The 26,582-nt window shown below is 37.8% G+C and overlaps 1 protein-coding gene across 1 annotated transcript in view; it reads left to right on the top strand.

The window, feature by feature from the left end:
- The first annotated feature begins 1,646 nt into the window (after nucleotides 1-1,646).
- The window catches only part of LOC149820729 (serine/threonine-protein kinase RUNKEL-like), a 52,840-nt gene continuing 27,904 nt past the window's right edge, over nucleotides 1,647-26,582 (top strand). The window contains exons 1-2 of the mRNA XM_089983343.1: nucleotides 1,647-1,703; nucleotides 1,809-1,898. Of these exons, the coding sequence (XP_089839469.1) occupies nucleotides 1,656-1,703; nucleotides 1,809-1,898 (138 nt within the window). The 5' untranslated portion in view covers nucleotides 1,647-1,655. The remainder of the gene's footprint in view (nucleotides 1,704-1,808; nucleotides 1,899-26,582) is intronic.

A 26,582-nucleotide genomic window follows, 5' to 3' on the forward strand; every position in this document is an offset into this window, starting at 1 on the left:
ACAACCTAACATAATCATGGTCATATTTGCATATCCATAGATTTCATCAAAAATTATACAAAACCATATAAAATATAAAAAAAACAGATTTAACCAAGCTATAAATCACAAGGACAAATAAAATTCATTAGATAATCACCCTAATCTGCTATTAAGCCTCTGCACACACAGAGAGAGAGAGAGAGAGAGAGAGAGAGAGAGAGAGAGAGAGGTTATTTTTTTTTAGAGAGCCTGCGTGAAGTGGTTACTTATTATGCTTTATATATAATAATAGATTGTAAGATTTTCCCCGTTATATCAATGACCCAATAACAAGATTTGTGATTGTGATATTGAAAAAGGACATTGTTCTTCCTGTAAGAACTCAACTCATTTGGTAGGAGAGCCTTGTAAGCATCATCAAGCTGATGTGGCATCACGAGTTCAAAACTCACTGAGCAGCATTCTCAAGTACAAGGACTAGGTTGAGTGTGCTCAGCAGTGGGCAGGAGGAACCTCAAAGGTTTTACCAACCTGTGATGGACAGTTTTTTCCTTGACCTAGCCCCTAAAAAACAAGACAACATTCCATACAATATTCTTCAATTCAAGGGTGCAAATCAATGTTCAGTAACGGTATGGGCCATGTATCTTGGCCAATGATTCAGGTGAATCCGGCCGATACCGAAACTCAAGTGAATCGTTAATCGACCAAAAAACAATAAAAATATAGTACCTGTCAATCGGAACGTGACACGTGTTAAAGTCATTAAAAGGTTATTAAAAAATTATTTGTAAGTATTTATATATTTATTAAAAGACAGCCTATTCAGATGTGAATAGTATCGATTTTCTGCATATACATGCCGATACGCACTGATATGACAACATTGGTGCAGATGTGTTGTCAAACTAGGGCTGAAAACAGATAAGATATAATCAGATATCCATATGAATCCGACATGCTATTTTCATATTCAGATTCTTAGAATGAGATGCAAATGTGGATCCGGGTCAGTTTTGTATTCTTAAATCGGATATTTTCAATTTGGATAAATATTTTAGGATCTAATTCAGATCCATATTAAAATCTGCTTCAGTTCCATTTTTTTCTTTTCAAATGTAGAGAGCTTAGATTTTATTGTTTTTACTGGATTTTGTATAACCACAAATATGGATTTAACCCTAGACTATCCGACCTGATTTGGATTTCTGTTCAGAATCGTATCTACAATGTGTTCCAGATTTGAGTTTTGGAACCAACAAGATCCAACCCATATCCGATCCGTTTGCACTGGTAAACTAGGGACTATACTGAAAACAAAAATAAAGGAGGGATTGCACTTGTTCTGAATACACAAAAGATAAAAAAGAACAAAAAAAAGTTTCAGTTTACTAGAAAAAATGGCACCGCATCGCAATATATTCTAAAAAAAAGCTCCAGCAAATCCAGCTCCACGCTCGCATATCATTGATTTTGAATTTACCATCCTATTTAAATGCATCGCACGTGGCGGTTTCAGAATTCTTCATTGATTTTTGAGTATTATGATAGTCACAATAGCAGAGTCCGTCCCTTGTCGTCTCAAATTTCCCGCCTCTCTCTCCATCTAAAACCCCATCCGCTGCTCCCATCTTCATCTCTTCCTCCGTCGCCGGAAAACACCACCGCCGGAGATGAATCAGTATCACATCTACGAGGAAATCGGCCGCGGCAAGCATTCGGTAAAATCCCCTCTCTTTTCACCTGCCCGGAAATCAATCCCATCCCCAATTCCTTCTTTTTCTTACCCAGATCATTGATCTCATCAATCGTTCTCGTTTTATCAGACCGTCTACAAAGGCAGGAAGAAGAAATCGATCGAGTATTACGCCATCAAGAGCGTCGATAAGTCGCAGAGAGCCAAGGTTCTCCAGGAAGTAAGCCCTTCCCCCTTCTCTATCTGCGTCGATGATTGTTCAGATCACATAGTGAATTTCCTGTATATATTTTTGCCTTTTGACTTTTAGCTGGTTTCGACAAAATCACGCAGTGGATATCAATGGATGCGTTTGAAGTATTGATAAGGGGAAAGAGGAATAATCGCTTATCTAAGGGTGTTTATGTAGAAGTTCCCTTCTGTTTATTTACATACGTCGATCTTCAGTGTTGCTTAAGTTGGGTATCTGCGATGCTTCAGTAAGGATTTCCCAAGCATCTTTTTTTGGGGATCCGCGAAGCGATTAAGTTATACTGATATCCTGAGATTTCTTACAAGGGTTTAGTATGTTTGAAGCTTAGAATTTTAAGATCTGGAAGACCAAAAAGAAATCAAGTTAGTAAGGAGTTTTTCTGATGGACGATGATAATCCGGGAACGAGTACAGACGCACCATCATGCCCTTCAAATCCCAATTGAATAAACGTGTGTTCATGAGGAGTGATTAGTGGCCTCATTGATTTTTTTTTGAGATGTTGAGTTGTTAGGAGCTAGCCCATCTCGTCAACTTTTTGTTTATATGTTGCTTGGATCATGGATGTTTGTTGAGTCACTGGACCTACAGGTGTCTCGATAAAATTTTCAATTTCTGGATCCTCTAAAAGCATGTATTTACATTATATTCATTCCCTCTGTGACAATCTAAAATTGGTGCTGAACCCTTGGTTGACTGATCCAACTGTTTACATTGTACCAGTTTCTGCTACGAAAACCTAAAATTGCTGCCTGAACCATTGGATGCTTGGTAAATTAGATGCTTCATATATATTTGGGATTGAATGTGATATAATATTATCCTTTATTGTTTATTCTCTTTTATATCATCATGGATAATTGATGTTAACTTGGAAGACCCAATTTACGAGGAAAACTAACCAACTAAGACATTATCTAGGAAAAGTTGAAAATAACGGGAAATAGCTAGAAAATGATGGAAATTAATGCAAAACAGGAAACAACTAGAATAAACTGGAAATAACAATCTTTGAAAATTCAGCTGCTGTAATCCTAGATCTTCCCTATACTTATAGGGGAATAATTCTAATCCTAGTAGACTCAAACTATCATACTTGATGAACACCAATTAAGGAAAGCAAATCCTAATTCTACTAAACTACTAAAAGGGACATTATCAATTACTAAGATTCAATATCCATTACAATGACCCAAATAGGAAAAATATCCAAACTAAAATAATATGAATCTCAAATGATCCAATAAAAGAAGTGGATCCGGATATGCATCGCTCCACTCCTGCATCATTTCCTTCAGGTTGGAGGAGACTTATCTTGAAGTCTTGATCTCGCTTACATTTTTGCCAATCCCGTTCCACCTTGTGGGTTATGGGCCCACAATATGGGACCAGATCTTTATACCTCACCACAAGCAGAGTAGACCAAGCAGGATCTGCTCCAAAATGTATTTGAAAACCTAAAATATTCTTCCTGAACTATCTGTAGTCATATGAGCCATGATATTGATTTGGATCAATTGGATCGAATGGTTCTAAGGCTGACTTGATCCAATGTGAAGAAATCGCTGAATGCGGGATCTGAACCACTCGATTTGTCATCCAGTGCTCCAAACGCTGGTTTAGAACATGGCTTTGGATCGAAAAACTCGAAGAAATCAGGAAACTCGAATCCTTTGACGAACGGACCATGATACAAAGGCACAAACCGGTACGCATGGACACCGAACTAGTCTGACTAGTATCCAAACCAGTCTAAAATTGATCCGAACCAGTGGGAACTGGAGTGAATCAGGTCTTGGTATTGTCATCGAGACAAACAAATATTTTGAACCGGTTCGGCCTTTTCACAGGGCCCTTGAGGTCGTCGGTGGAGGTGCCCTCCCTCGCCATCACCATTGCGCCACCCTCCCCCGTGTCACCTTCGATAGGTAGGGGGGTCTTCGGTCGATTAGATCTGGTCGGCAGACGAGTGTCGATCAGGATCCAACCTGTAGTACTTTGACAGTGTTATGCTTCCACTCGAGAGAGAAATCTGCATCACGTTGTTTGCATCAACGTTAACAACGATAGGAAGGGGAGGCGTCGGCCGTGGGGCATCCTTCAGTAGTGCGGTGTTCGGCTAGCCAGATTCGGCCAATGCAAGATCGCCGATCGAATCTCCGTCGATGCTGGGGCATCGTCTAACCATCTGTCCTCTCCAAGAAGAGAATGTTCTGTCGACCGTTGGGGGCCACCTGACGATGTCCGTCCGCCCGGATCCAACCGACAGGACGATGACGATTGTCGGTCGGACAATGCAGGTTGGATCCTATCTGACCGCTTGGCACTGCCCTGCCGAAAAAGAGGGAGGGGCGGGTAGCACCCTCCCTCCCTCCTCAACTTTGACCGACGGAAGGGAAACCGACGGGACAACATGACGATGACCCTTCCGGAGTTGGAAGGGGGGATGCCAGTCAGCTAGGTTCGACTGACAGATGGTGGCGGGCACTGGCCGACAACAAAGGAAGAAGAGGGAGCACATGGTGAGGGTGGAGTTGTCTCAGTCTGGCACAACCAAAGATGCTGACCACTAGGGGAGTCCAACAGACATTCGCTGGTCATGTTCTAGCTAGCAGGTGACCCTTGACTCCCCTACTAGTCCACTGTAACGTCGATGGCGGTGGTAGTGTTTTCCGGTTGATGTGAAGTAATGAGAGGATTGCCCCCCGGGTTCACCCCATGCAGGTGAGGGAAAGGGTCGTCGGCTCCTTTCAGTGATGGCTCTGCTGTTTGTGGTGGTATTGACTTTGTTGGCAATTTTCGAACCGATTCAGCAGTTTGTTGGCAGGACATCTTCCTTATCAACGCTACGTTCTACTAGATTGAGTCCAATCTTTGCTTCTACTCATCATATAGTTGATCCCTCTTTGCATCAGATTCTAGAAGAGGGAGCGCATGGTGAGGGTGGAGTTGTCTCAGTCTGGCACAACCAAAGATGCTGGCCACTAGGGGAGTCCAACGAACATTCGCTGGTCATGTTCTAGCTAGCGGGTGACCTTGACTCCCCTACTAGTCCACTGTAACGTCGATGGCGGTGGTAGGGTTTTCCGGTTGATGTGAAGTAATGAGAGGATTGCCCCCCGGGTTCACCCCATGCAGGTGAGGGAAAGGGTCGTCAGCTCCTTTCAGCGATGGCTCTGCTGTTTGTGGTGGTATTGACTTTGTTGGCAATTTTCGAACCGATTCAGCAGTTTGTTGGCAGGACATCTTCCTTATCAACGCTACGTTCTACTAGATTGAGTCCAATATTTGCTTCTACTCATCATATAGTTTATCCCTCTTTGCATCAGATTCTACACTCATGTGCGTCTCCATGATTTCTCTGCTTTCGTTTCTTGACATCGTAAACACAATCAAGAACTTTGGCTTTGATACCAAATTGATGCAAATCTAGAGGGCCCAATTTACAAGAGAAACTAACGAACTAAGATATTATATAGGAAAAGTGGAAAATAACTAATCCCAGTAGACTCAAACTACCATACTTGTTAAACACCAATTAAGGAAAGCAAATTCTAATTGTACCAAATTATAAAAGGCGATATGGATCAATTACTAAGATCCAATATCCATTACAACAACCCAAATAAGAAAATATCCAAACTAAATAATATGGATATCAAATGATCCAATAAGAAAAAGTGGACCCAGATATGCATGGTTTCGCTCCTGCATCAATAGTGAACTTATAAGTTATAGGAACCAAGATTGTGTTTCAATTTTTTACAAATATATATTTGGTTATATGCATTCAATTTCTTAATAATTATCATATTTTCCTTGCAATGAACCGTTGAATATATACTTTTATTTTTCTATATTTTAATTTCTTGTTAATAAAAGTTTTAGATTATATATAAATTTTTTAAAATTTCAAATCCTCTTTTTTATCATATGATAATACAATATGCGGTTGAGAACAATAGTAGATCCTTGGTGTTGATGGTTGTCACTTTGCCATTAACTTTATCTAATGATGGCATAGTTTGATTGTAAAGTATAGGAGAACTTCTTGATGTCATAGGTTGGTTTCATAGGCGCTAGGCGATGAGCCCCTAAAAAGGCCTAGCCCCCCATAGGGGGTACCCCAAATAAAAATTTTTTAAAAATTTAAAAACCATAAAAAACATAATAAGAAACATGTATACAACATAAAATCAATCAACATTAAGCAGTAGACAAATAATATGTTGAACATTGTAAAACAATTATATTACATAACCGTAACTTGCTCAAACAAATTAATAATAAATTAACAATTGAATAAACAAACAATACAACTACAATGTGAAGACCAATACACAAAAAATAAAATCATGTATTAAAAAAAATTAACAACAGACGTAATACAAGCAATAAACAAATAATATCTTCTTCTTCTTCTCAACAATAGACATAATACAAGCAATAGATAAATGATATGTCTTCTTCTTCTTCTTCTCAACGATAGACATAATACATGCAATAAACAAATAACATGTCTTCTCCTTCTTCTTCGTCTCCAACTCCTCGAAGAAGAAAACAAATAATGTCTTAAAAAAAAATCTTCAAAAAAAAAACCTATGTGCCTAGTGAAAAGGAGTCATCATATTTATGCAGGACCCGCAACCCGACCCGTTTTGTATATTGGATCGGATCCAGATCCAATTAGCATGTAATGTAGAATTAATGTGTTATTAAGGGGTACTTCTGTACCCTAGTAATGTTTGTTTTACATATTAATAGAATGAGATGCGTAGCCACGATTGACTAACGCACCTTCTATGAATTTCTCTCTCTCTCTCTCTCGTGACAGGCAAATACAGAGATCGAGTACCTCCTTTCTTTCATGGTATCAGAGCAACGTGACGACTGGGAGTGAAGAACTGCTATATCCTCGGTTTCACGGTGACAGATCTCGATCTCGGCTTTACGACGACTGCTGTTTCTTTCTTCTTGAATCACGATCACAGATCTCGATCTGAGAATATTTCACAGTGAACTCTTATCCTCTGCTGTTTCGTGGGTTCTGAAAATTTTCACGGTGACCTCTTATCCACTGCTATATCCTCTGCTGTTTCGTGGGTTCTGAAAAATTTTCACGGTGACAGACGACTACTGTTTCGTGGGTTCTGAGAATATTTCAAGGTGCAACAAACGACTACTGTTTCGTGGGTTCTGAGAATATTTCACGGTGACAGGCTACCATTTTTCTTCTGCTGATTCAATACATCTCTGCTGTTTAGTGTGTTTTTCCTTGGCTCGATTACTGTGATTCAATACATTATTCCATTTTTCTTATTCTCTGTTAGCCGAGGAGTGCCCTGTTAGCCAAGCCCTCTATTTTGTCTCTCATATTAGTCGAGTCCTCTACTTTACCTCTCATACCTAAGTGTCAGTTCAGTTTTTTTTTAATGGATTTTACTCATGCGCAGTCATGCCTGTCCTCAAGCTTTCTCGGTCAATTAGTCTCTGAAAAACTGAATAACTCAAATTTTTTAACCTGGAAAAGACAGATCATCCCATTTATAAAGAGTCAGGACCTCTCCGGTCATCTGGATGGATCGGTTCTTCCGCCTCCAGAATATCTTTCACAAGAAAAAGCGGACGATAAAGGAGAACAATCTATTGTTCTTCACAGGAATCCAGAATATGTTACTTGGATGAAGAGAGATCAATCACTAGTGACATACATTACTTCAACTCTCTCACAAGAAGTTCTTGTTGCCCTTCCTGATGATTGTTCGTCCAAGGAGTTGTGGGATAAGTTAATTCAAACATATTCATAAATTTCTGAGGCAAGAATTATGTTTCTTAAGCGAGAGTTTCAAATGATGAAGAAAGATTCCATGCCTATTATGGAATACCTGGACAAAATGAAAGGCATCACAGATCAGCTGGCTGTTGTTGGATGTCTTGTCAGTGAAAAAGATAAGGTGCAACAAACCTTGAGCGGATTGGGGTCAGAATACCATGTCATGACAACAACCCTACTGTGTTTACCAGAACTCCCAAAGTTTGAAGATCTTAGTGCAAAATTATTGCAATATGAAATGACTCTGAAAGGATCTTCTGAAGATTCTCATGGACATTCAGGAATCCAAGATGTACTAGCTACGAGAATGAGTTATGGTCGAGGACGAGGAAGTTCTTTTCGAGGAAAGGGGGGCCAAGGGAGAAATGCCTATGGAGGTCGTGATATACTTCCAACACCCAATGTGCAAGGACAGAGACCCATCCCTACCTGTTTTTTATGCAACAAGAAAGGGCACATTAAAGTAAATTGTTGGTTTAATCCTCAAAACAAAGGGAAAGCCCCACAAGCAGAGATTAGGAAGGATGGAGAAGTTAAGGAATTGTTGCTGGCAGCCTTAGCAGGATTGAACATGAAGCAAAATGACAAAGGTATTTGGTATGTCGACTCCGGAGCAACTACTCATGTCACAGGTGATGCAGGTAAACTCTTGACTCTTACACCTTATGTTGGTAAAAATAGCATAGTCACAGGAGATGGATCTCATCACTCAATCTCACATATTGGAAATGCCATTATATCCATGTCAAAGTCCTCTCTTAAACTTCCAAGTGTCATTCATGCACTTAACATTCAAAAGAACATTGTTTCTGTCTCAAAACTCGTTGATGATGCTCATGCTTCAGTTGAATTTACTCCTTCTTCTGTTTATGTCAAGGATCTTCGCACGAGGAAGACATTCGCTGAAGGAAAACGATGCGGCAACATGTACATCTTCCAAGAAGATCCTCCTTCCTCCATTCATTCCAACTATTCATCCTTGAAGCCTCACCAACGTTAATTTTTTGATTCTGATTTTATATTTACTATTTCTGAGAATAATAAGCCAAGACTTTGGCATAGTCGTCTTGGCCATTGTGGTCGCCATTTTATTGAAAAACTTGTCTTGAATAATCTCATTCCCAAGTCGAGTCTAAGTTCAGAAGTCGTTGATACAAAGTGTTCTAGTTGTCATTTATGTAAGAGTCATATTTTACCATTCGTTTCCATTAATAAAAGAGCTTCAAGGCCATTTGAGGTCATTTGTTCTGATGTCTCGGGTCCTGCCCCAATTACTTCTCTTTCTGGCAGTAAATACTATCTTATTTTCATTGATAATTACTCGTGCTATACTTGGATATTTTTTATGAAGCACAAATCAGAACTCTTTGGATTGTTCCAGAGATTTCATTCTTTTGTTCCAACCACTTCTCTGCCAACATTCTCAATTTCCAGTGTGATGGAGGAGGTGAATTCTCCTCGAGTGACTTTGTTAGTTACCTTCAACATAATGGGATAAAGAGAAGAGTGTCTTGCCCGCATACACCTCAACAAAATGGGATTGCCGAAAGGAAGCATCGACATATTGTTGAGACTGCAATGAGCATGATGCACGAGAGCAATCTCCCTGTATCATTATGGACTGAGGCTTTTCACTCCACAGTTCATGTAATAAATCGGCTGCCCATGAATGTCTTAGAGAATAAGTCACCATATTTTTCTCTATTTGGCACACAACCTGATTATCATGAATTACGTGTGTTTGGGTCTGTTTGTTATGTTCACATTGACAGCTCACAAAGGCACAAGTTCCAGGATAAAGCCTTAAAATGCAGGTTTATAGGATATGCAGAAGATTACAAAGGGTACATGTGCTATGATCCCTTGAGCAAGCGTGTCAAAATATCAAGGAATGTAGTTTTCGATGAAATGAATTTTGATGATCAGAGTCATCAGACTGCTGATTCAACCATTCACACTGATAACTCAAGCCCCAACATTGAGGTATACTACCCATGGTTAAATTCAGAACTCTTTTCCAATGGTAAAGTAGACTGTTCGGCAAATTGCTGTCAAAAGGAAACACATGAGGAATCAACCAATGAAACTCAAACGGAAGAGACTGTTGCACATGACTTGGAACCAACAAGATATAAGGGTATTGTGTACACCCGACGAGAGAAAGAGCCCTCATTCATTTCTTGTACAAGTACGAACCCATCTGATCCCGCTTCACAGATGATAGATATCAGAAGATCCTCACGGATTCGACATCCGCTTGACAGGTGGGTAAGCTATAAAAATTTTTCATTGGATTTCCAGTTGTTTTTGACAACCATAAGTAAAGAGGATGAGCCCCTCATGTTCTATCAAGCTGCGGGCTATAGAAGATGGGTAGAAGCAATGAATCAAGAAATGGAGGCATTACATGAATGTGGGACATGGGAGATTATACCTAGACCACTAAACAGAAATGTTGTTGGGTCAAAATGGGTGTACAAGATAAAATATAAGCCAGATGGGAGCATCAAAAGGTACAAGGCTAGACTCGTAGCCAAGGGATTCACACAAGAGGAAGGACAAGACTTCAATGAAACTTTCAGTCCTGTAGTTAAAATGGGGACCATTCGCATTGTGTTCAGTCTAGCCATTCAACATGGATGGGCACTGAGTCAGCTGGATGTTAAAAATGCATTTCTACACGGGGATTTAAAGGAGGAGGTATACATGGAACAACCCACTGGATATGCAGAACAAGACGCCAAAAAATATGTGTGCAAGTTAAAGAGAGCACTCTATGGTTTGAAACAAGCTTCTCGTTCCTGGTTCGATAGTTTTTCGCTAGAGATACAAAGGCATGACTTTTCTCGGTCCCTTCTAGATCACTTATTATTTATTCACAATGAACACGGTGTCTCTACTCTTCTACTAATATATGTAGATGACATCATCATCACAGTGAATTGTAAAAGTCGCATTGAGCGGGTGAAGAAATTATTAAATCAGAGATTTAAGATGAAAGATTTGGGAGAGCTACGATATTTTCTTGGAGTAGAAGTTGATAAAAGAAATGATACACTCACCCTTACTCAACACAAATACACATTGGACATTCTCAGCAGAGCGGGCATGACAGATTGTAAGCCGTTGACAACTCCAAGTGTCATCCATCAGAAACTGAGTTCAAAGGAAGGGGATATATATGAAGATCCCACCAAGTATCGCAGTTTAGTTGGCATGTTGCAATACCTGACTTTTACTAGACCTGATATAGTCTACTCGGTTAACCAGGTATCCCAGTTTATGCATGAACCTCGTATGTCACACATGGAAGCAGTCAAACGTATACTTCATTACCTGAAGGGCACAGTTGGTGATGGACTGGTATACAAGAAAAGAGAATTAGATCCAGGCGGAGGCCATGAGGTCGTTGTTTATGCTGATGCTGATTGGGCGGGTGATCCAGATGAACAACGATCAATATTCAGTTATTGCAGCTTTATTGGTCCAAACTTAGTATCCTGGAGCAGTAGAAAACAAAAGGCGATTGCTAGGTCAAGCACTGAGGTTGAATACAAATCGATGGCTGCTGCCACGGCTGAGGCTACGTGGATAAGACATCTCCTGACAGAAATGGGAGAACCGATTGCTCGGTCACTGCTATTGTGGGACAATCAAAGTGCCATAAACATGTCTTTCAATCCCATCCACCACAGTCGAGCAAAACATATTGAAATAGATCAACACTTTATTCAGAAAAAGGTTGAAGATAAAGAGATTGAACCCATGTATGTGCCGACTGAAGAACATGTTACTGACATTCTTACCAATGGGTTGACAAAGGACAAATTTTGGTTTCTGAAAGACAAGTTGTTCATGGTTCAGGACCATGCACAACTTGAGGGAGGCTGAAAAGGAGTCATCATATTTATGCAGGACCCACAACCTGACCCGTTTTGTATATTGGATCGGATCCAGATCCAATCAACGTGTAATGTAGAATTAATGTGCTATTAAGGGGTACTTCTGTACCCTAGTAATGTTTTACATATTAATAGAATGAGATGCGTAGCCACGATTGACTAACGCACCTTCTATGAATTTCTCTCTCTCTCTCTCTTCCTCTCTCTCTCTCTCTCTCGTGACAGGCAAATACAGAGATCGAGTACCCCCTTTCTTTCACCTAGGTGGCTATGTCACACAAACTCGGCTAGGGGGTCGATGCACTCGTGTCAAAAATATATATCTATTTTTCTTGTAATACCCTAAAAGGGTATTTTTATCATTTCCATTTTACGCATATTCCATTAGGAATATGATTGTACTTTTTTATTTCTTTTATTTTTTCCTTCTTTCTTATTTTCTTTTTGATATTCGTACCACGTTGAGGGGCCCAATGTAGATGTTGGACCCCTCCAACGGTCACATTTGTGACCGTTGGAGGGGCTCCAACGACTACATTGGAGCCCCTCCAAGGCCCTCAATGTAACCCCTATAAAAGGGGGTCCTCTCCTTTGTATTTATAATTCTTAAGGGAGCTTTAGCTCCATTGTAAAAGGGTTTAACCTATTTTTCATAATAAAGATATATTCTTTTAGCCTTTTGGCCTAACCCCTTTGTGGGTTTATGGGTTTTGCACTTTATGTGCTTTTGGTTGCCCCTTAGTGGGTTTGTGTATTTGCACCTTAAGTGTGCATTTATGGGTTCATTATCAAACCCTTTGTTTTCTAACATGGTATCAGAGCAAGGTCATGATTGAGTTATCTTTTGGTGCATCAGAAGGCGTGTCGCTCAAGAAACTTCAAAGAATGGTGAAGTATTGATTGTTTTTCTTCTCTTTCTTGAAGTTATTCGGTATGTATCTCTTTTCTCAAAGTACTATGCATTATGAAACTATTTTCTTGCATGTGTTTTCTTTATCATTATGAAAATCAAAATGTATTTTGCATATTTAGTGTTTGTGGTACTTGAGAACTCTTACGTTTCACATATCACATTTCACTTGTTCGCATGTTTTAAAATATTTTCTTTTAAAATTGGTAAACTTGTTTGTTTTCTAGATATATGATTGCTAAAAAAATGGGTCATATATCATATTTTTTAAAATTTGATGTTAATCCTACTTGAACTCGTGTATGGCTTTAGGAGTTTTCTATTATTATTGATTTCAAGTATTAAAAGCTTGAAGTTTATATTTTCCATGTCTTTGTGCATGTGTATACCTTTGTGCACTTGTGAGAGTTCTCCTTGTGCCTTTGTGCACACTTCTTGTTTTTAGCATTGTGTTTATACACAAATATTTTTTATATAGAGTTTTTTACATGAATGAACATACATGGTTGTGATAAAATTCTTTTATATGTGTAGGAAGCTCTTAAAGAAAGTTTGGTTGAGATTGAAAATTTTAGTATATGAAGGATTGTGATAATTCACATACTTCTCTATGCATTCATCGATTACCCATCACATATAATAGTAATTTATGTTTTTTTTTAAATTGTCTTCAATTATGTAAGATTGATGATTTTTGCATAGTTGTTTCATGATTGACTTATAAGTTAACTTCTAAAATTATATATGGTTTCTTGCTAAATGAGTATTATTGGTCTTTAATACTCTTGACTCTCATATGAAACCTAATTTGTTTTAAGGTCCTCTCTTGTTTGTGTGTCTTAGTGCACTTTTTGCGAAAATTGATATATGAATTTGGTAATTCTTGAATGTAAATTTCTCACATTTGAATTAAGTCTTTGTCTTTCATTTTTTGTATGAACCCTAAGTGGTTCTTGTTAACGATAACTGTTTGTGAGAATTCCAAGATCCTTGTGAAAAGAAGGATTGTAAAGGTCCTTCAATGTTTTTGGTTTATTTAAAGAATCTTGAAAAGTTTTTGTGGTAAGTATTAAAATTTCATATTGTGTTTATTGCATAATAAGATCTTTTGGTATAAAAGATTTCATTAGTTTGAATTTTCTTCTAATGGTGTAAGTTTATAAAGTTGTTTGTTTGTATTTTTTACATGAGATTTCCAAACCTCTTGATTATATCACTTTTATTAAAAGATGCCTACGTTGGCCGTAATATGTTCTCATTTTCTTACATTGAATTGCACTTGTTGAGCATATAATTGCATAATTAATGCTTGAGAGTCTCAAGCTCTTCTCTTCCTTTCAATAGTTTTTCGATACATGCCTTTGTGCATGTTTGCATTATTTTACGCCTTTGTGTGTATTTGTTCAAGTATTGTTTGAGTGCCTTTGTGCACATCGTTTGTGAGAGTTTTAGTGCTTGTTTGAATACTCTTTAAAAGAAGCTTGTATGTTTTAGGGCCTTTCTCAAGGCTTGTGTACGTATTGTCCTTTAGTGGACTTGGGTATTGACTCTTTTATTTGTCCATTGTAGGACATTGTAAGTGCTTATAGCATTTTTTTCGTTTTCGCATATCTCATTACAATCAAGGAATATTAAAGGTTGATTTTAGTCTTGATTATCCCAAAATGGTTCTTTCACATAGCATTGCGTATTCGAAAGAATGTTGTTTTTTAAAGCGTATTCTTTGCCTTTTATGGCACTCTTATGTTGTCCATCACAAGTTGTTATATAATACATCAATCCTTTTTGGCCTTGTTATTGTTATATCAGAGATGTTTGTTGAGGTGAGTTATGCGCACCTCGTGTTATGTCATTTTAGACTATCAACTTGTAGTTTGACTCTAAATGACTTGTTTTATGATCTCTGATTATGAGTGTGTCACTTGTTTGGTTTTTTGGCCATTGTTCTTATGAATGCTTTTAATTATATATACCTGTGATAAATGTCTAAGTTTTGAAACCATAGTGTTTCAAGGTATATTGAAAAATTGATGTTCTTTAATTGTATTTCTATTACAAGCTTTCTTACCTCAAGTTTTTTCTCCTTTTATGCCCCTTATCTAAGTGTCATCTTATGTAGACAAGAACTGTTGTTCACACCTTCGTGTGTGTTTTTTGCCCATTGTTGGCTTTGATCTCTTGATCTAGTAGCTGAAAACACTTGTTTTGAGTGTCATTATATGTAGACAAGGTTTGTTGTTTCACACCATTGAGTGTGATGTTAGCCCATGGTTGACTTTTGCGTCCTTGTTCTAGTCGCTGATACACTCATTTCAAGTGTCATTTTATGTAGATAAGAGATGTTTAGTCACACCTTCGTGTGCGTTTTAGCCCATGGTTGGCTTTGTACTCTTGTTCTAGTAGTTGAACATACTTGATTTAGAGTGTCATTATATGTAGACAAGAGCTGTTTATTCACATTTTTATGTGTGTTTTTAAGTCCATGTTGGCATTTGTACTCTTGTTCTAGTCGCTGATACACTCATTTCAAGTATTATTATATGTAGACAATAGATGTTTATACACACATTCACATGTGTCTTTGGTCCTTTTGGTGGCATTATATTTATGTTCTTGTTCTAGTCGCTTATACACTTGGTTTGTGGGTTTTGGAGGTCTAATAAGGTAATTGCTTGTAGTGGCTGAACTATTGTTGAGATTTACAAAATTCCATATTTATGAGAATTTGAAATTTGGTTTTGATATGAGATTTTCTAATTCATGTTCATTTTATAGCACAATTGCTTGTTAAAATGTATCTCTCTTTATGTAAATATTTACATATATATATATAAAGAGATATACATATACATATATACATGATGTATATATGTATATGTATCTATCTTTATATATATATATGTAAATATATATGTTTCCTTTTTTTCTTGTAAAACCCGCAAGGGTATTTTAGTCATTTCTCTTCCTTTTGCGCATATTCATAATTATGAATATGTTGTAATTCTTTTTGTATTTTTACTTTTCTTCCTTTTCTTTTTTCTTTTCACTTTTTATGTCTTTATTTTTTGTTGACTCAAAGTCAACTTGGAGGGCTCAACACTAGCTCTTGAGCCTCTCCAACGGTTAGAATTCTAACCGTTGGAGGGGCTCCAACAGCTAGTGGAGCCCCTCCAAGGCTCCTTTTCCTCTTATAAATAGGGGAGTTCCCCCTTTGTAAAATGCACTTCTTGGAGCTTTTGTTCTCCATTCTTCTCAATAAAATTCTTTATATTTTGTATGCCTTTGTGCATTTGAGTTTCTTTATTGTACCTTTGTGTACATTTGTTCTAAGTGTTATTGTGCATTTGTGCACATTGGTGGTGTTGTGCTTATCGCACACTTTATCTCCTTTTTGAGATATTTTCACATGGTATCAAAGCTAGGCTTAAAGGAAAAGAAGATCGTGCTTTTTTCTCTCTTCGTTGGAGTACCTCGTAAAGCGTGCCATTAAGTTGTGGTGGTTGGAGTGAAGACTCGGCTCTTCATTCTATATTTTAGAAGCCTCCTACATCAAGAAGGGACTCATTTCGCATTGTGGTACACATTTATTTCTCTTTGTATCCTCTCTAATGGGCGAAAAAGATTCTCACTTCTCTCTTGGCTTCAAATTAAATGGAATGAATTATCATGTATGGGCCGGGAATATGGAGGCCCATATAAAAAGAAAGGGTCTTTGGGGATATGTTCAAGGAACTATTCCCGAACCCGAACCAAAAATTACTATCCTTGAGAGAGGGGAGATCAAGGTTCTTGAGGGAGAAGAAAGAGAAAAGGCTTTTGAACATTACAATAAGAAGCATGAAGAGTGGGAAATGAAAAATTACAAAATACTCTCATGGTTCTTCTCTTCGGTTGAGACCAAAATTAATGCCAATATTTTAAAGTTCAAAAAGGCATATCAAGTATGGGAATATCTTGAAAGAATGTATACTTCAAGAGATTTGTCCCATAAATACTATCTCCAAAAGAAGGCTTTAACCCTTCAACAAAGAGAAATGTCCGTTAGAGAGTATTTCGCCGAGTTATCCACTATTTGGGATGAACTTGCCCTCCAAGAACCTAAATGGAGTGGTGAGGCTATTGAATTGAGGGCCAAACAATTAGAAGATGATCATTTCTTTAACTTTTTAAATGGGCTTAGACCCGAGTTTGAACAAACTAGATCCTCTCTCTTATCTTCTTTCTCTTCCCCTCCTTTGGAAGATGTGCTTACCAAAATATGTGGAGAAGAAACTAGATTGGGAATGAATAAAACCAATCTAAGTGTGTTGGCCGTTCCCTCTAAAGATGAGGATGAGGGTGCTTATGCCTTCTCAAGACCGGGGAATAATGTTAAAACCTATAAACCCCCTCATTTTAACAAAAATCAAGGAGGAAGAGAAAATGATGGGCATTATGGAAGAAGAGATTATAGTAAGATCATATGCCATTTTTGCAAAGAACCGGGTCACATTAAACCGGTATGCCCTAAATGGAAGAAGATGGTAGCTATGTCTACTACTTTCCAACCAACTAAGGAGGAAGGTCCTTCTACTTCCAATCATGCTACTTTGTCTCTCAATCAAATCATGGAAGCTCTTCAACCACTCCTCAAGGTATCCGTTTCCGGAGCCGCCATGACCATCTTCTCTCCTCCCGGTAAGACTCTTTGGCTCTTAGACTCAGGTGCATCCTTTCATATGACTCCAAATGTTTTTTCACTTTCTAAATACTCAAAAAATTTGTCACCCTCTTTTGTCTCCACCGCGGATGGGGCTTCTCTTGAAATAAAAGGAATTTGTGATTTTGAAAGACAAGGTTTTTCTATTCCAAAAGTTAGATTTATACCAAAACTAAATTTAAATTTGCTTTCCGTCTCTCAACTATCGGATCATGGGTGTGATATCAAATTCTCATCAAATAAATGTTGGATACAGGATCGTCGGTCCGAGAAGTTGATTGGGGAAGGCTCTAGGAAGGAAGATCTTTATCTCATTGAATTTCTTCAAATTCCAAAAGCCTCTTTTTGTAATATTGCCCACCATAAAGATATAAATGTTTGGTATAAACGCCTTGGGCATCCAAATATTGTCAAGCTTTCGTATTTACATTTTGCTAAAACCTTATGTAAGGACAATTTCAATTGTAATGATTGTATTTTTGGTAAAATGAGAAGTTTACCTTTTGGACAAAGAACTATGTTTTCAACTAAGCCTTTCGAAATTGTGCATTCGGATGTTTGGGGACCGACACCCGTTGTGTCTAAGGGAGGTTTTTCGTATTATGTTATTTATGTGGATTATTTCTCAAGGTATAGTTGGATATACTTCCTCAAACATAAACATGAGGTTTTCTCTACTTTTAAGGTTTTTCACATGTTAATACAAAATCAATTCAATAGTAAATTACAAATTCTTAGAACCGATTCCGGGGGGAGAATATCTCTCAAATGATTTCAAAAATTATATTGAAAATAATGGAATTGTTCATCAAAGGTCTTGTCCCAAAACTCCTCAACAAAATGGGTTGGCCGAACGAAAACATAGACACATAATTGAAACTACAAGAACTTTGCTAATTTCTCAAAAAATTCCAAAAAGATTTTGGGCCGAAGCGACTCTTGCATCGGTTTATCTCATCAACCGACTTTCCATCCAAAGACTTGAATCAAATATCCCCATATGAAATCTTGTATAAAAAAGAGCCCGATTACAATAGGTTAAGAATTTTTGGTTGTAAATGTTTTGTTCTCACCGATAAGAATGATAAATTATCTCCCAAAGCTATTCCTTATGCGTTTTTGGGATATTCGGAAACCCAAAAAGGTTTTAGGTGTTATGATATTAAAAATGATAAACTATATGTTTCAAGAACTGTTACCTTTTTAGAAAACATAAGTGGTTTTGAAGAACACAAAACTCATGAAGATAATGCCGATTACTCTTTTTTGTTTGAACTATTATCTAGAAATGAAGATTTTTTTAGCGATGATGAATTAAATGAGAATGAGGATATAAGTGAAAGTATTCCTCAAAACATTCATGATGAAGAAGAAATGATAAATGAACCAATTACCTATACACATAGAGATAAAAGCACTTTTAGAAGTGCAATAGAGAAATATAGTGACCTTAGTGAATCTTCCAACAACTCTCGAAGAACTGAAAGATCTAGGAAAAATCCTTCTAGATTTATATCCTATGAGTCTTTTTCTCCAAAGCATAGGGCATGTCTTAGTGCCATTCATTCATATCAAAAACCTAGAAATTTTAAAGAAGCTAAGGAAATGATAGAATGGAGGGATGCCATGGACAACGAACTTAGAGCCCTCAACAAAGCCAAAACGTGAGTTTTTCAATGTCTTCCAGAAGGAAAGAAAACAATAGGATGTAGATGGGTTTTTAAAGTCAAAACCAAGAGTGATGGCACTCTCGAAAGATATAAAGCCCGTCTTGTCGCAAAAGGATATAGTCAAGAATACGACATTGATTACGAAGAAACCTTTGCTTCTGTTGCACGAATGGTTACTGTAAGGTGTTTGATCACGATTGCATCTATTAAAAAATGGAATATTTACCAAATGGATGTTAAAAATGCCTTTTCTAAATGGGGACATTAATGAAGAAGTCTACATGGATGCTCCTCCTGGTATGAACGTACCAAAGGGGAAAGTCCTTCGTTTGCAAAAAGCGCTTTATGGTTTAAAACAAGCCCCTAAGGCTTGGTATGATCGATTTAATGATGTGATGGTTCAAAATGGTTTTTCCTCATGCTACACTGACACTGTTCTGTTCGTCAAAAAGTTTGATGCATGAATTGTGATTTTACTGTTGTATGTTGATGATATGTTGATAACAGGTAGTGACATAAAGGGCATCAGAAACATTAAAACCACTTTAAAAGAAAGATTTGAAATGTCAGACCTGGGGTATCTAACTTACTTTCTTGGTATCGAGGTAGCCTACTCTCATAGAGGCTATTTTTTGTCTCAAACTAAACTTGCCTGTGAGATTCTTGACAGATCAGGTATTACTGATGATAAAATCTGTGCGACCCCTGAAATTGTGGGATAAAAAATGAAGATCGATGATGGGAAACCTTTGGAGGATCCTACCCCCTACCGACAACTTGTGGGATCTCTAATGTATCTTAGCATCACAAGGCCGGACATCTCTCATGCCGTGCATACTGCAAGCCAATTTCAGCATGCTCCTACATCCGTTCATATGAGTGCCGTTCTCCGAGTTGTCAGATACATAAAGAGAACTTTAAACAAGGGAGTTTTCCTTTCCTCATCTTCTGAGTTAAATTTAATTGCATATACTGACTCTGATTGGGGAGGTGACCCAAATAATTGTCACTCCACTACAGGCTTTTGCTTTTTTTTAGGTGAATCCCTGATCTCATGGAGATGTAAGAAACAACAGAAGGTGTCTCTATCATCCACCGAAGCAAAATATCGAGCCATGACTTCTACAACTATGGAGATTGTTTGGATTCATCAGTTGCTGCAAGACATGGGGATTCCAATTCAAGAACCCACAAAGTTGTGTTGTGATAATAAGAGTGCAATCTATATTGCTAAGAATCACACGTTTCATGAGCGGACAAAGCATATTGAGATGGACTGCCATTATGTCTGAGAGACATATCTACAAAAAGTCATCGATCTTCCTTATGTAACTTCAGAATATCAGTTGGCAGATTTCTTCACCAAGGCGCTTTGCTCTCCAAGATTCAACTTTCTCCTTAGCAAACATTCGGTCATTGTGCCCTAAGTTTGAGGGAGGGTGTTAAAATGTATCTCTCTTTATGTAAATATTTACATATATATATATATATATATATATATATATATATATATATATATATATATATATAAAGAGAGAGATACATATGCATATATACATCATGTATATATGTATATGTATCTATCTTTGTATATATGTAAATATATATGTTTCCTTTTTTTCTTGTAAAACCCGCAAGGGTATTTTAGTCATTTCTCTTCCTTTTGCGCATATTCATAATTGTGAATATGTTGTAATTCTTTTTGTATTTTTACTTTTCTTCCTTTTCTTTTTTCTTTTCACTTTTTATGTCTTTATTTTTTGTTGACTCAAAGTCAACTTGGAGGGCTCAACACTAGCTGTTGAGCCTCTCCAATGGTTAGAATTCTAACCGTTGGAGGGGCTCCAACAGCTAGTGGAGCCCCTCCAAGGCTCCTTTTTCTCTTATAAATAAGGGAGTTCCCCCTTTGTAAAATGCACTTCTTGGAGCTTTTGTTCTCCATTCTTCTCAATAAAATTCTTTATATTTTGTATGTCTTTGTGCATTTGAGTTTCTTTATTGTACCTTTGTGTACATTTGTTCTAAGTGTTTTTGTGCATTTGTGCACATTGGTCGTGTTGTGCTCATCACACACTTTATCTCCTTTTTGAGATATTTTCACATTGCTATGTGCACATGTTTTTCGAATCAAAGAATATATTTTGATTGTTTTGTCTCATAAGTGAACGTAAAACTTTTGGACTCTTGTGCTCTTGAGCATTTCCTTTGTGAAATCTCCTTCAAGAGAATTGCTCAATTCAATAACACTTATTTTTCTCGTCTTGAAAGCTCAAGTAATATACTTGATTATAGTCTGATTGGAGCATATTCATTGATGACTCTTTTAGTGTTGATTCATTTCATTACATGATATCGTATGCATATGCTCACAATGGCTTTTTTTTTAATCCCTCACTCAATTAAGATTCATATATTTTCTTATGTGTTGCCTCCTTGAAGACTCTTTATGTTGTCCCTTCATGGACTATTTTGATATTCCTCATTGTGGGTTCGTATTTGTCCATTGTTGGACTTTGTGAATGCATTAAGCATTCTTGTTATTCATTTTCGCCTACTTTCTTACATAGTATTATACATTTTAAAATTTTCTCATTTTTACTTATTTTCAAGGATATGTTTAAAGGTTGGTCTTCTAAAAACACTTTTCATGCATAAGTAATTATCTTGTCCTGATGAATCTTGTGCTTTAAATAAGATAATTAAACGTTTATTGAAATGCATAAAATATCTTTTTGCATCATTTTTTTTATGAATCATATGATTTGGTTTTGTTGATTCATCTTGATTGGAATATTCTACTTGATTAAAGTGCAAAGATATCTTTTACTTGGACTTTTTTTGGTTTGTTCCATATGATCTTGAAGATGAGATGAAAAGAAGTACCTTAGATAGATCATGGAAGGTGCTCACCATTAAAGACAATTGGAGGAAGACATTTGCAAATTTCAATGACATCCTTACCGAAAACTCTTGAAGCCTTGAGATTCTTTCTCTTGTTTTTTTTTCAAACTTTTTGTTTCCCCACGCAAAGATTGAGGGGGGGGGGGGTGTTAAAATGTAACCATAATTCCTTTTGCATATATATATATATATCTTGTAATACCCTAAAAGGGTATTTTTGTCATTTCCATTTTACGCATATTCTATTAGGAATATGATTGTACTTTTTTATTTTTTTTTCTTTTATTTTTTCCTTCTTTCTTATTTTCTTTTTGATATTCGTGCCACCTTGGGGGGCCCAATGTAGACGTTGGACCCCTCCAACGGTCACATTTGTGACCGTTGCAGGGGTTCCAACGACTACATTGGAGCCCCTCCAAGGCCCTCAATGTAACCCCTATAAAAGGGGGTCCTCTCCTTTGTATTTATAATTCTTAAGGGAGCTTTAGCTCTATTGTAAAAGGGTTTTACCCTATTTTTCATAATAAAGATATATTCTTTTAGCCTTTTGGCTTAACCTCTTTGTAGGTTTATGGGTTTTGCACTTTATGTGCTTTTGGTTGCCCCTTAGTGGGTTTGTGTATTTGCACCTTAAGTGTGCATTTATGGGTTCATTATTGAACCCTTTGTTTTCTAACTGTCATGGCTTCTTCAACATCCTTAAGTGAAAATGCAAAGCTAAGTTCTATCCTACCTACTCCAACTACTTTACAATATTTTTTGAGTACTAAGCTGTCTACGAACAATTATTTGTTGTGGGAATCTTAATTCATTCTACTATTAATTTCGTGTGATTTACACAGATTCATTGATGGATCTAAACCATGCCTAATCAAATTTATTATGGAAGGAGAAAAACAAACCCTCAATCTTAAATATATCAAGTGACAACACCACGACAAACTTCTCCTAAGTTGGTTTATCTCTTCCTTAGCTGAACTTGTTCATACGAGGGTTGTTGGATTAAAAACCTCATATGAGGTATGGCAAGCATTGAGAGGGACGTATGTTGCTCACTCTCGATCATGGGTATTGTAGTTAAAAGATCAACTGCATACTCTAAAAAAGGGAGAGAAAAGTATTGATGAGTTATTTCAAAAGGCCAAATCCATAAGCCATCAACTGACGATGGCAAGCAAACCTGTCCTGGATGAAGATCTTGTGTTATTTATTTTACGGGCTCTTCCTGCCGAGTATGCAACCTTTAGAGTTTCCATGTCTACCCGATCAGATCCCATCTTAATAAATGAGCTTCATAGCCTGCTCCTATCAAAAGAAGCACGATTAGCAGACTTTAGAACATCCGATGATGATGTCATGCCAGAAGCAAATTTCAATCAACGGTCAAATAGTAATTTCAATAACTTTGGCCTAGGACGTGACATAAATTTTTAGCAAGGAGGATGATTCAGAGGCCGAGGTCATGAGCGTCAAGGTGGACGGTTCTTCGATAATCAGAACACGCTTGGTGTTACCTGCCAATATTGTGAAAAACCAAATCACACGGCTCGCCAATGTCATCTACTTTAAAGAGAAGATCCTTCAGAGTCATCGCCCATGACATATCATGCTTCTACATCTGGTTATTCAGACGAAGGATGGTTTCTGGACTCAAGTGCCTCTTATCATATGGTGCCAGATTTGAATTCCCTATCTCTCCATTCTGACTATCAAGGAAGCGATACCGTTAAAGTTGGTAACAAGACAAGTTTTCATTATCTCACATATTGGTGATTCTATTTTATCTAATGCTGGAACCAAATTTGCTTTATGAGATATATTGCATGTTCCTCAAATTAAGAAACAACTATTATCTGTTCAAAGATTTACTCAAGATAATAATGTTGTTTTTGAGTTTCACCCATCTCATTGTTGTGTTAAGGATTCGATAACGGGGAAAGAAATCCTACAAGAAATGACCAAGAATGGACTGTACAATGTCCACCTCAATCTTAGTAAGGAGTCTCACATTGGAGAGCAAACTACCACTTCACAGTGGCACTGTCGGTTGGGTCACCCAACCTTGAGAATTGTCCAACAAATTATTTCTAAGTTTAAGTTACCTTTTATTAGTCATATTGACTCTAAAGTGTGTAATGCTTGTCAAAAAACAAAACATCATAAACTTCATTTTGTTGATAGTGTGCATGAGATTTCTTACTCCCTAGAGTTGATATTTACCAATGTTTGAGGGCCTGCCCCGGTTTCTAGTACTCAAGGTTTTAAGTATTTCATTAATTTTGTGGATGGTTACTCTCGATTCACTTGGATATTTTTATGAAAAATAAATCTAATGTGACCACCATATTTCAAAAATTTAAAGCTCATGTGAAAACATTGTTGGTATAAAAATCAAGTTTTTGCAAGCTGATGGTGGAGGAGAGTTCAAGACCCTAAATCCGTTTCTTAAAAACTTTGGGATTGGACATCAAATTTCTTGTCCACATACCCAAGAACAAACCAGATCAGCCGAGAGAAAACATCGACACATTGTCGAAACTGGCCTCTCCCTCAATGCTCACGCCCATGTCCCAACCCAGTTTTGGCCTTATGCTTTTTCCAGCTCCATTTACCTGATTAACCGTCTACCTACACCTAACCTGAGAGGCTAAGACTCAAGTCCCCTCTTGAAGTCCTATTCATACAAACACCAAATTACACATTTAATTTTTTTTTTGGATGTGCTTGTTATCCTTATCTTAAACCTTACCGAGCCCATAAATTAGACTACAAATCCTCCCGTCATATTTTCTTATGGTATAGTTTTAATCACATGGTTATCTATGCCTAAATCCCACGAACCAAAAGGTCATTGACTATGGTCATGCTATTTTTGATGAAGAATCCTTTCCTTTCAAAAACCAAAAACCTGTGCCTAAACCTAGCCGGATGAATCTCCCCATCGATGTCCCACTCGTTGCCGCCCCTCCATATGTGGCTCCCTCATACCCACAACCTACCTCGGAGATGCAACTTCCCTCCCCACACCCTTGCCACTGACGTTAGAACTACTCCCTTACCTATTCCGACCAGCCGGACCCTCTCCCCTTCCTCACCTCTACCTCAACGCACTCACTCGATGGTTACTCGTGCCCAAGATGACACCCTTAAGCCTAGATTGTTTCACACCACCAAGTATCCCTTACCCATTGCTTTTTTGTCTAAACTTATTACCAACGTTGAGCCTACAACCTTTAAACAAGCCCAATCCCATTCACATTGGCATGATGCCATGGACACAGAGTTTTTCACCTTGCTAAAGAATGACACTTGGACTCTTGTTCCTCCCGATCCTTCCTAGAATCTTATTGGATGTAAGTGAATTTATCATATTAAAAGGAAGGATGATGGTTCTCTTAGTGGTATAAGGCCTGCCTTGTTGTCAAAGGTTTTCACTAGAAAGAAAGTGTTGATTATTTTGAAACTTTCAGTCAATTGTTAAACCTTCAACTATCCAAGCTGTTCTCTCTGTTGCTCTTAGTCAGCGGTGGCCTCTATATAAACTTGACGTTCAAAATGCCTTCCTTCATGGGTCCATCAATGAAGAGGTTTATATGGAACAACCACATGGGTTTCGGGATCTGTGCTTCCTCCACCATGTGTGCAAGCTCAATCAAGCTCTTTATGGCCTCAAACAAGCCCCTCGAGCGGGGTACTGACATCTCAGTAATGCTCTTCTAGCCAATGGTTTCATGGAATCTAAGACAGATGCTTCTCTTTTCATTTTAAGCAAACCCAAATTAATTGTCTATATTTTGGTGTATGTTGATGATATTCTTGTTACAGGCAACTCTTAGTCGTTTGTTCACTCTCTAATTCAACGACTTAGTCAGAGTTTTGCGTTAAAAGATCTAGGCCCCTTGCATTATTTCTTGGGCATTGAAGTCGTTTACACTTAAGATGGTCTCTTACTTTCACAGCGTAAGTATGTTCTTGACCTCTTGCACCAAACATCTATGCTTGGTGCTCAACCAATAAGTACCCCCATGGCTGCCTCCACTCGTTTATCGTCTGATGAGTCTTCCTTCCACGATCCCACTCTCTATCACAAGTATGTGACCTTCACTCGCCCTGATATTGCCTTTCCAGTCAATCGGGTCTATCATATATGCATCAACCCACTGTTGAACACTGGAGTGTTGTGAAGCGTATTATGCGTTATCTCAAAGAGACCATTCACTTTGGCTTGCTGCTACGACCGTCCAAATCTACCCCTCTCACCGTTTTCTCTGATGCTGACTGGGTTGGTTCACCCAATGATTGAAAATCCACGTCCTGCTATGCAATACTTCTCGGTCCTAACATTCTCTCTAGGAGCTCAAAGAAACTTGTGGTGGCCCGTTTCAGTACAGAAGCCGAGTATAGGTCCGTTGCTAATGTTGCAACAAAGATCTCTTGGGTTCATGCTCAGTTTCTTAAGCTCGGTGTCTCGGTTAGATCTCTGCCAACTCTTTTGGTGCGACAATGTTTCTTCTACTTATCTTGTTGCAAATCCTATTCTTCACGGCCAGAGTAAGCACATTGAGATTGATGTGCACTTCGTCCGGGACCACGTTGCCAAAGGTCGACTTCAAGTGTCTCACATCCTTTCGTCCGACCAATTAGCCGATATCCTTACTAAGCTGCTACAGGTTCCATGATTTCAACATCTGCGCTCCAAACTCAATGTCTGCCCTGATCCGTTGCGTTTGGGGGAGG

The sequence above is a fragment of the Nuphar pumila genome, chromosome 12 (genome assembly GCF_984573655.1).
Source record: "Nuphar pumila chromosome 12, dmNupPumi1.hap1.1, whole genome shotgun sequence".
Classification (NCBI taxonomy): Eukaryota; Viridiplantae; Streptophyta; class Magnoliopsida; order Nymphaeales; family Nymphaeaceae; genus Nuphar; species Nuphar pumila.